Below are 11947 nucleotides of genomic sequence, written 5' to 3'. Positions count from 1 at the left end.
GAGAAAGAGAAAGCGAAGAAAGAGAAAGCAGAGAAAGAGAAAGCAGAGAAGGAGAAAGCGGAGAAGGATAAAGCGGAGAAGGAGAAAGCAGAGAAAGAGAAAGCGGAGAAGGAGAAAGTGGAAAAAGAGGAGAAAGAGAAGGCCAAAAAGGAGGCCAAGGAGAAAGAAAAGTAGGAGAACAAGAGACAAGAGGAGATCAATGCAAAGGAAGGTAAATAGACTTCCAAGATTCCCAAGGAAACCAAAGATCAAGTTCAAGCTAAACAGGTTGATCCCACCGGTCACAGTGAATTGACTCTTGCCTGTCTTACCAAATCTGTAGACAAAAATGAGCTACTTATAAGTATTCAACTTGCTAAAGAAAGTTTGGAGGAACTAAGAAAAAAGAAAGAAAAAGATGTTATTCAATTTGTTGTTGATACTCTTTCAAACTTAGTCCCCGATACTGATCTTTCCGATACTGATTCCTCACTGGCCCAGTTGAAGCTTCTATGCACAATAGTGGTGATCAAGTGCAATCATTGGAAGATGCTGCACAGGCTACTACACAGAAAAATCATGAAAAAGCACTAAAAGTTGCATTTGTGAAGCAAATTGATGAAGACAGAGCCAAGCTAACCCATCAGAGAGATGATATCAGTCTGGAAATGGCTGAAGAACATAAACTTTTGAGCAAAATCTGCCAGCCTGATCTATTTTGTGACGATGCTATGAAGAAGAAAGGTCAAATCCAATTGGAATTAAAGCAATAAATGGAGACCTTCAAAGTACCATATAATTCCTTCACAGTGTATGGGCACACTGTACAGACTCACAGGAAACAAATTACCATGATTTATTCAGAGATCTGCAAGAGGACTCAAAATCTATAGGAGCTTCAGTTGCTTTTGTTACCTAAGTTGTAGATTCTTCAGAAGTGCTTTCTGAACATGAAAGCCATTATTGTCACTCAGGAAATGAGCACTATGGATGACATGGAGGAGTCAGCATTCCAGATGAAGACTTAGAGTGAAATTGCTGCCTCGCTCCTAGATACTTGGTCTACAGACATGAAGGAATTTATGAAAGACTTTAAATTCATTTTTGAGAAGTTTTACTCATTATTGTCATAAACATATACTCTGTTTTCATGTTATGCAATATGATTTTGGTAAATCTCTGTGGCATGTTTGCATTACTTTGTCATTGTTGGCAAAGGGGGAGTGGTATTGTGAAAATTTTATGCAAATGAAAGTAGTACATTCTTGTAATTTTGGCAAAGGGAGTAGTGTATATGCTCAGGGGGAGTAATTTTGATTATGGCATCATTTTTGTTTTGTAAGCACTTAGATGTCAAATTTTATTAAGTGTTGCCATCAATGCTAAAGGGGAAGATTGTTGGCATTTTGATGATGTTTGTACTTAGTTGTGATTGTCATTGATGGACACACACTTATTTTTTGTATGAGTTATTCTCAACCGGTAGTAAGTGATGTATTGTTCAAACCGGTATTATATGCCAATGTATGCATAGTCTTTGTTTGTAGAAGACTATCGGTGTTTGTTGAAGGAGCTTACCGATCAAAGCATGACCGAGGACCTCAAGCAGTATGGGGACCCCAAGCGACAGCCAATCTTTTTAAGATTGGAACACTATGTTCTAGTTTACTAGCCTTTGTTTGTAAACCGGTAATCGGCTTTGTTTTGTTAATCGACAAACTTGTAAAGTGTGATGAGTTATCATCCACCGACACCGATGCGGTGATTCTGCGACGTGTTACAATTGTGTCTAGATGCATTGTACCTAGGAAATTGTAATCTAATCTCATTGGACTAACATGAAATCAGACTCCTATATGAGGACATCATGTCTAGGGTTTTGAGAGTGTTGTGTAGGAAGATTAGGTCTTTGCAAACAGTATCTTGCGACAGAGATTGAACGTGCGAAGGACAGAAGACTGAAGTAATGTTGCAATGCATTAACAAAGACCAACCAAGGATCTAACTAAGCATTTTGTGCTACTTTGTAGATCACTTGTTGATTACTAATCTCTTTGACAAGTCAGAAACCCTTAACTGGGTAGGCTCAGTTAAGCCTATTCTAAATCCTCTAACAAGGTGGTTCACAGTTGTGGATCTGAAATCCTTTAACAAGGTAGTCTTTAACAGGACTTATCTCCTAACAGAGATCAGGATTCTTAACAGGATCTGTTCTGGTGAAGAATATTGTAAGGCCTTAACCGGTTTGACCTTAATCGGTTTGGTTGCTATTCTGCAGATAGTAGACTTGTGAATTTTACTCACCGTGGTTTTTCCCATTTGGGTTTCTATGTCAAAATATCTTGTGTTATGGTGATTGTGTTATTGTGGGTGAATGCTTTATTTGCTATTTGGCTTGTTTGCATATTAACCGGTTTGCTGTTTAAAGGGCTATACCGGTCTGCAGTAAAATTGCTTAAGTGTTTGGTAAGGTTTTTGGGTATACTAATTCACCCCCCCTCTTAGTATTCATAAAAAACAAGAACCTTCCAATATCTTGTTGATATAAAAGATGGATATTTTGAATTTGACATATTTAAACATATTTTTTCTAATATATTAAAGTGTTCTCCTCACTTCCATGTTCACAAATTAGGTACAAATTCATGCAATTTTTCTGCATCATTTTTCTATTATGGAAGGAAAAGTTCGTCACAATGAATACCCAACAATGCTATTTAGAAACATTGTGATGAGCCTTGACACAAAAGACAATATTCTTCATATTTGTCAATCAACATCCATTGAAAAATTGAATAATAAGAGGACACTGGATTATTTGTACAATTTTCTACAATCAACATTCAAGGTAACTTTGTACTAATAAAATTTTATACTACTAAAAAATATGCTCTGAAAGTAAAATAAGGCATCTTTATGGTATCTTGTAGATACATGAAACTATAAAAATAGTGAATCCATTTTCAATTCCATCTCATTGTTTTTTCACTAATTGTAACTACAAATTTGATGCATATGGAGCACTTCAAGACCAAACTTCTCAATCTGTTAAATGCACTCAAGTTACATACATAATTTAATCTCACTACCTCAAAACAATTTTGACATCTAATAATAAACAAACAATACATCATTCCTTGGATAAATCTATTATACAAGTCTTGCTTAGCTGCAAAATATTACCTATGAAAAATATATTGATAATAAATCAAAATTTGTTTTCATCTTGCAAGACTTATATGCAAAAAGATATTTCACATTGAATTAGAATAACCTTATAATCAATGCGAGTTGTATTGAAGAGTGATCAACACATTCTATGGCCAAGTACACTTAAACTTGATTATTATTTATCTTATTTAATAACTTAATAAAATTAAATGAATTGTACAGGAACAATATAGTATTCCTTTTCAAATAGCTTTTTTCTAACAACTAAAAAATAAAATATGTCTTTCTATATCTCTATCTTTCAATTGAATATTAGCAAGAAAAAAGTGACAAACTTCTTCTTAAAAGGAAATCAAATTTATTATTTCTCTATTACATTGTGTTTTCACATCTTGTTGTAGATAATAATTTATTTTCTATTTAAAGATAACTAGTTGTTAAAGCTAGTCAAATATTAAGCAAAATAAACATTTTCATAGTCACTTTAATACATTTTTTGCAAGAAGCAATGAGTTGCAAATATTGAATACAAAAGAAATATTACTAATTAAAATATATATGTTCCTTTAAGTGCACTTGCCTTCTCACCTTCAAAAAGCACAAGCAATTTGTCATATTTGTAAATATTGGAGGCTTGTCATTTCAAGCTACTGTTATTGCATTTTATCTATATTACATGACTAAATGCAAAATTTAGTTATATAATTATTTATTAACAACCATAATGTATTGACCAAAGAACTACTTTGGTTGTCACTATAAAATAAGAAAATATTGACATTTATCAACTTTCTAATTGTGTTGCATATTATAACATACTCTCTAAGTAGTCTTGTTCATATAAATTATTCAAAGTTATATGTATTTATACTCAATTTTAATGATTAAAAATAATTGTATATGGAGAACTAATCCTAATATGACACTCTTTCTTTGCAAAACATCTACAACATAGATCTATTTTTTTGCTACATGCAAATATAATTATTGTTACAATATTAGTTATCTACATAACATGTTATAGATCTTACCAATAGGAACCAAACACAATGCGTTTCTTTTTTTTCTTGGAAATTACCAACCCTTGAGCTTGGATTTGTATTGGACATCCAACTCTACAGTTTAGATTTGCTTATTTCCTACCTAAATTTATTCTTTACAAAATATATCAAAACACATAAACCTCAAGTGCGCTCTCCATCAAGTTCACGCATTTCAAATCTTTATTATGGAAAAAACACTACTATGGCATCAAACCCATCTTTGCTTTATGACCATCTATTTTTTCTAAAATTAAAATATATTAAGGTTTTGATATTAAATAATTTTACCAATGTCTTGTTTTTTTTTGTCAAAAACACATGTATTGTTTTTATTATGCAAATTTTATCCAAATTTCAAAAGTTTACATTTTTACATTCTACATTCATTCTACACACTTTAAGTTTTTATTTTATTTTATTTTTCTCAAAGTTAGTGGAGAGCACAATCACTTTTTTATTTTTTTAAGATGTCTCAAGTTTGAAAAATATTTAAAAACATAATAATCAAAAATAGGAAAAAAAGAAGAAGGTTGTACTAATTCATGATATTAGTTAAATTTCTATTGATTAGGTTTGTAGAATCATTTTTAAAACTATAAAAATAGTGTGGAGCACACTTACACTCTTATATTTTTTGAGAAAAAACAAAACCACTTTGTGTGCTCTAGAATTTCACTCTTCCCATCTATCATTTTTTTTATATTTAAATTAAAGTTTAAAATCTAAATTCTAAACACTAGTATTCTTATTCTTATCACATTCTCAAATTTTGAGTGTATCCATGTCAAATTACTCATTGAACTTTATTTTTTGTCGATTTAAAAATATCTACTTTTGATCCTCCATTTATATGCTTTTATTGTTTTCTTGAATTTTTTATTTTTTATTATTATTTTTTTTTCTTGTTACTTAAATTTAGATAACAATTAGTTAATTGTTCATTGATCCTTCTAGTTTGTGTAAATTTTTTCTATATATCTTTTTATTATGTAATTAATTGTGAATGAGATCATGATAATTTGGATAACATCGTAGAGGTAATTTGTTATATGGGATTTCCTCCCAATTTCACCTATGTGTTCTTGTAATAAATTTTGAATAAGGTCATAAGAACTTTGATTTTGCCTTAAGTTACTATCTATATGGGGTTTTTCTATCAATCTATTTTTTCTTATAATTTCTTATGAGTAAGGTCATGAATACTTGCTATGTGGTTGATTGATTGTTTCTTTGTAGTTTCTTTCTATGTATCTCTTTTTCTTCTAATTGTTTTTTTCTACTCTTGTTTTTGTTTCTTATATAGTGGTTGTATTAGTCATATTGGTCAATTTCAAAAATATTTCTCTAGTTTAATTTATAGTAAAGTTTCAAATAGTTGTAAAATGTGAGGTTGAAACATGTTTTGGGAACATGGCAAAAAATTGAAAAAAATATAATACAAGTTATCATCAATAAGTTTGAAATAATAGTAATTTGTATCTTGTCTTATTTTCCTCATGGGAAAACTCATTCAATTCCAATCTTAAATTTTTATATATAATAGAGATATAAAATAGTCAAGATTAATTAAGATGCATTCCATACAATTGTTCAATAATCATGTTTAATATACTTACAAGTTTTAATAGTTCCAAAAAAATAGTTTACTAAATGACTTAAATCCTTTGACATTATAAACACATATCAATGCTTATATATCTAGGCAATGTAAAATCATTCATATTCAAGATAAATAAATGCCTTATCTCTTATAGATTGAGAAGATAATGAAGGCATTTAAAGCATTAGTTCCAAAATCATATCAACCTCAAACTAAAACATCATATTTAGTATATATTTCAATTTGCAAAAAGGATTTGTGATCCTAAAAATAAGAATCACACAATATAAATTAATGCTTCACACTAATTTTAATGAGCCCTTTCAATACACCTTGTAAAATTAAAGAATGTATAATATGTGCAACTTGAATAAAATAATTTTCTTTTTCCACAAAATTATGCAACCTCTCTCCCTCTCTAATAATCAAATTATTTTTTTCAAATTTGTTCTAAAATAATATAATTATAGAAATAATTTTTAAAACTAAATAATCGATATTTCATATAACAAATTTTGAATCACTTGAATAAGATCATATTAACACACTACCTCCATTCACATAATATATATTATAAACTAAAAAATATATAGTTTAATCATTAAATTTCATCTATATTAAAAATTTTGGAGTGTAATTTTGTCTGCTTGTTAGTTTGTAAAATAAAAGCATTTAGAAATACATCTAGTATTTGGATAAAGATTATTTCATTACTTTACAGTTGTGTTTGGCCTAACTTTTCAAAAACAAGAAATATCTAATTTTCCTCTTTGTTAACTAAACATTCTAATTATAAACATAGACATTTTGTTTATTTAATTTAAAAAACCATATAAATCTAATAAGAAAATTCATGTGCACATATGATAAACAGAGTCATCATAATAACAAGATACAAAATTTTTATTTTAAGAAATTAAACGATAAGGATCTCTTGTCTTTAAACCTTTCCAAACACAACATAAGAAAAACAAATGACATGTGAGATCAAGCTCATTAATTTTCTCCACAAGTGATCCAATGTGGCAAATGACGAAATCCCACATAAACAAAATTACTAACACCAACAACTACATAGAGAAGAAAGCCAAATGTTCTTTCAAGCTGATTAGTATGGCTTTTGCGCAATGAATGAGATACATTGGACTTGGCGAACGGCGTCAAAGCCGATGATGCGAACAAAGGCCTTGGGGTATGCCTTTGAGCACTCATTGATTTCTCTCATCACTTGTCCTGCGTCATTGCAACCAAACATGGGTAGTTTCCACATGATCCAGTACCTTCCATCATAGTATCCTGGGGTTGTACCATATTTCCTATTGATTACAGCATTCTATACAAACACCACAATTGTCATCATCAAATACATATATAGATTGTCATGATGAAACGACTATCAATTATCTACTTCATAATATTTTGAAAAAGAAAGGCTTATTTGAAGTGTGAATTCATACCTATTATTTTCTACTTCATATGAATTAGAATTATTTAGTCAACTACACAATTTTATATAAAATGTATGTAGAAATTGATTTCACTTACCTCTTCAAACTCTATGCAAGGAACCCACTTGTTTCTCAGTAGGTAGTCGACTTGCTTCACAATTTGGTCGGGAGTAAGGGGTGGCAAGTATGACAATGTCTCCCATCTCAGGTTATTATATGGAGGCCACACCTATACCCACAAACGTATATTCAATGTAAATGTGTTAAACACCCAAATCTAATTAGAAACATTGCCCTCATTCAACACAAACAAAACCATAAAAAACAATCGAAACATCACCCTTACTTCAGAATCAAAACAATGAACGAAATTACGAGCTTCTTCCTGCTGCTACTTCAAAGCACTACCCTCATTTCTAAGAGACCACAACATCCCAACCTTGTTCCAGACATAAAACTACCACTCACTTCTAAACTACAACCTCGATTCAAGGATTTCATTCATAATTCATGGACATATCTCATCCTACTTCTTAAAACTATCCTCATTTCTAAAAGACCACAACATCCCAACCTTGTTCCAGACAGAAGACTACCATTCACTTCTAAACTTCAACCATTTGGAAGAATTCATTCACAATCCATTCACATATCTCATCCATGACCTGATCTCAAACTCTCTTTCTCCCCTTTACTCTAAATGGGTTACTATCCTACACAAATTGGAAAAGAAAACTTGTAACCATCTGCTCTTTCTCCTCTACACAACAATTGTCCCATTTCTCTCCCATGAACAAGCTCTCACAAGCTGATGAAATCATGCACCGGCTATTCCATGGATACCCACTTCGTTCCTGAAGTGGGTACCCATAAAACTTGGAAAAAACCAGAGAAAGAGGAAGGAAGAAGAGATAGGGGTACTCACTTGCATGCAATTCACCCTGAGACCAGCTGCCCTGCTCTTGGAGGCCTTGGCAGATGAACGGAAGGAAGTTCCAGAGAATGGGGTGGCCAAGTTAAGGGCAGCAATGGTGGGTGAGGCAGTCTTGGAGGAGGCAGTTGCTGCTGCTATGCCTGCAGAGGATCCCAGGAGCGCCAACGCCATTGTAGTAGTTGCAGAGGATCCCAGGAGAAAGAAAAATGGTGGTCGAATTCACTAGGCAATGGGAAAAGCAGAAGAGTGGAGCATAGATAAAGGGGAAGGGAGTCGCCTGTGTGGTTGAGAGGAGAGATAAGCTCTAGGCTCAGTTGGGCCGTTGGATCTTGCCCTGCCACATCTCACAATCATGTTCATTGGGAGTAGATTGGAATGCTATCTTTGGAGCCTTACTGATTGTTACACGTGTCCATAATCTTGTGGACTTATCTACGGTGGGTTTTTTCTTCTTGCATTTGAGTCCTCACACGTCCCATTGTCACCTGTTTGGGCTTTTTCATTAACTATGTAGAAACTAGTCTATTAAGAGTTCATTTAGGAACATAATGTTGTTTCAGGAGTTGGTCTATGTTGTGTGGGGTAGAATGTATGTTGTCTTCCACATGTTTTTTTGGTGGTGCCTCATCCTCTCTATCCTCCGGAAAAATAGTGTGGAAATGAAACTTGTTGGGATTATATTTTTATTATTATTAGTTCTTGTCGATAGGCAGGATAACTAATGCATTCATTCAATGCATTTCTTTTTTAAAAAAAGCCAATCATATGGCTGTATTTTTTATATTTTTCAAGCACTTGTATAGTCAAATTTAAGGTGCCTTTTCTTAAAAGTCTTTAAATACTTTTTTCCTCTTTTCCTATTGGTCCTTTCTGCAAAACTGTCATTGCAAAAAATGTATTTTTGCATTTAATTTATTTAGTTATTAGGCAATATTGTATTGACAATAATTTTTTTTTGTCTCCTCCATAATGTAAAAAGGTCGTTGAATTCTATAAAAATCTTCTCAAATCTTATTTCAATTAAATATTATATGATGGGATGTATTTCGTTGACAAATAGAATGCATATTTAATGTTTTTTTGACAATTATGTGTATATTGAATGCATTCCACTATTCGTAGAAGTACAATACACATATTTTACCTTCTGCCATATCCACATTCAATGTATATTTAATTGATTTTTTTGACAAATTTCTATATATTAAGTGCATTCTACTATTGAATTGTACGAAACTGTAATAAAATATACCAAAAATATAAGATATTATATTGTAAGATTTGTTTGTTGACAAATGAGATTTAATTCAGTGGATATTTAATTGTATTTTTGACAAAAGTGGCATGTCTTTAATGCATTGAACTGTTTCAATAGTATTAATTATGGTCATCGTATTAATTATGGTTTGTCCAGTCTAGAATGTTCATTCATCTGCCTCTATCAGCTTCTATGGCCTTTGTATTTGAGCACAACCACAGGTTGTTCTTTTTGTCTTCCCACTTCAAAAACCATAGAGTAGCAAACCTTGCTTTGTGGTTTTTGCTGCAGATTTAGGTAAAATGATTTTTTTCTGAAGTTGTTCCTCTATGTATACCTCTGATTCATATGTGCTTGATAGGCTAAAGTAATATTGTCACATTTGCAGGCTTGTTGAGGACCCTGGGTATTGAGGACAGAGATATCAGTATTTGAAGATTAAAAAAGGTATGCTTTCAAAGTACTATGAAACCATATAGCAGATTTGTCTATATTTTGTTAGTTGTCCACAATATATTTACCTTTTGTTTTCCACTTTCTTTTTTTGTTGAGTTCTTCAACGTCTCGCTTGTCTGTTACAAATCTAGACAATCTACTTATAGATCCCCTGTCTAGCAGCTAAATTTAATACATTTGTTTGCAATCTTTTGGGCAATGTTTAAATGATATGAAACGCTTAATTTAGAGTAGTGGACTTCATTTGATCCAACAATCCATCTGATAAAGCTAATCTTGTTTTCAAGTTCAAGTTGCAGTAATTTTTATTATCAAAACTCCACCAAAGAGGCTGGCTGTAGAATCTTCTTACAAATCTAAGGCATTTGTAACCTGTATATCATGTCAATTTCCATGGCTATGCTCTGCTGGCCAAATGCTTAGGGGCGGGATAATGAGCTTGTTGTGTGCTTGTTTTTGTTGCTAAATTTAGTTAAGTTTGTTAATTTATGCAAAAATCGAACCCACGAACCTTGATTGCCACCTGGTGATTGTTTCTTATGCTACTGAGGACTGTGTCTGGCTGGGCAAAGCTCAGTTCTAGATTGATGAATCATGCAAGTGTTTTTATGGTTGCAGTTCACATGGTTGTGATTCGCGAAACTACTACACCTGAATTTTTGCTGTCTGAATGTCTGAATACCAGATCTTGTGAAAACCTATTCAGTCACGAATTCTTTGCAGCTTAGGTTGTTTAACCTGGAGTGCATTTTGTAGTAGGGCTTGTACTTGTATTCTCATTGTGGCAATACTTTTGGTACATTTTGCCACTTAGACCATGACTGATTGGACAAGGAGTCGTTTTGGTTTTATCGATGAAATGGACAATGTCATGTGGGTAGGATTTGTAAAACTACTGTGAGCCTTGAGGCCTGCAACTTCTGAATGGAGATTTTGATATCTGCATCAGAGCAATAAAAGCACAGGGGAATAAGTTTTGCTAGTTTTGTTATGCCTTGACACTAGACCATGTCTTGGTTTTTTTAATCTCGGGCTTTATGGTGATTAGTTTAACTATCATTATGGTCGTGATTCATGAGATAGGCCTATATGTTTAATTTTGTCATCTGGTGTTTTTGATTTTTGCATCACATTTTTTTCCAAATAGTTTTGACAAAAAATTTAAAAATGTATTAGTTTTTATGTTTATAGCTTTAAACCATTCCCAGCTACAGTTTCTGTGAGTATTTGGCATTTTTAATTTTTTTGTATAAGGGAATGGACCATCAAACTTAAATAAGTGTGAGTTTAGAAGCCATGTTGGAGGGATTTGTATTCATCAGACTTGTCTCAGTATAGGGTTTTTTAACAAGGAGAGCATATCTAGTGGGGCTTTTTTTAGCATCTGGGTAATAATCCTAGAAAGCCTTCCCCACTAAACCACGACTAGCTAGACAAGGACTGTTAGTTTTTCGATGAATTGTGTAGCTTTTTTTACAGTTATGATTTGTGTCACCGCTTCTAATTTTGTGGTTAACCATTTGATATTTACATCAGAACTGACAAAGTGCACTGGGTCATGAGTGTTGACAAAATTTTGTATGTTTATAATAGTTATGATTATGAATTGTGAAACCCGCTTCAAACGATTTTCTTGTGGGATGCATATTTCTACATCAGAACTAGTGGAAAACTAAATGAGTCTTGAGTTCTTATAATTGTGCATTTGTTTTCATGGTAATAAGTAATAACTTGTGAAACCACTTTGATTGGTTCAATTTATTGGGAGATTCAATATGCTCTGGACTAAGCTCAAACTTGTGAAGGGCTGGTGGCTCAATGTTAGAGTACCAAACAGTGTTGCTTGGAGGTTCTAGGTTTGAGTTCTTGCTTGTTCATGTCCTATGACATGTTACCAAAGCTAGGTAGCTATCTGCCCTCAACTCTCTGTGAGTTTTGAAGGAGCAGTTTTCAAGGTTGGATTTATATGCAAACCCAAATATCAAGGACCGGTGGCAGTTCAAGGGGAGGTCCTAGGTTCATGTGTTACCTAGGCCATTGTCATGTCTCCTTTTTAGA

General features: G+C 32.6%; 1 protein-coding gene across 1 annotated transcript; it reads right to left on the bottom strand.

Moving 5' to 3' along the window:
• Nucleotides 1-6675: 6675 nt before the first annotated feature.
• On the bottom strand, nucleotides 6676-8427 carry LOC131046165 (ribulose bisphosphate carboxylase small subunit, chloroplastic 3). Its single transcript, XM_057979836.1, has 3 exons — nucleotides 8167-8427; nucleotides 7339-7470; nucleotides 6676-7126 (listed from the first exon to the last, which is right to left on the bottom strand). Exons 1-3 carry the CDS (start codon nucleotides 8344-8346, stop codon nucleotides 6902-6904), a joined length of 537 nt encoding a protein of 178 aa, XP_057835819.1. The 5' UTR covers nucleotides 8347-8427; the 3' UTR covers nucleotides 6676-6901.
• Between the last annotated feature and the right edge of the window lie 3520 nt (nucleotides 8428-11947).

The sequence above is a fragment of the Cryptomeria japonica genome, chromosome 2, assembly GCF_030272615.1.
Source record: "Cryptomeria japonica chromosome 2, Sugi_1.0, whole genome shotgun sequence".
Taxonomy (NCBI): domain Eukaryota; kingdom Viridiplantae; phylum Streptophyta; class Pinopsida; order Cupressales; family Cupressaceae; genus Cryptomeria; species Cryptomeria japonica.
The sequence above is the reverse complement of the archived record's forward strand: the minus strand, read 5'-3'. Positions and strand labels throughout refer to the sequence as shown.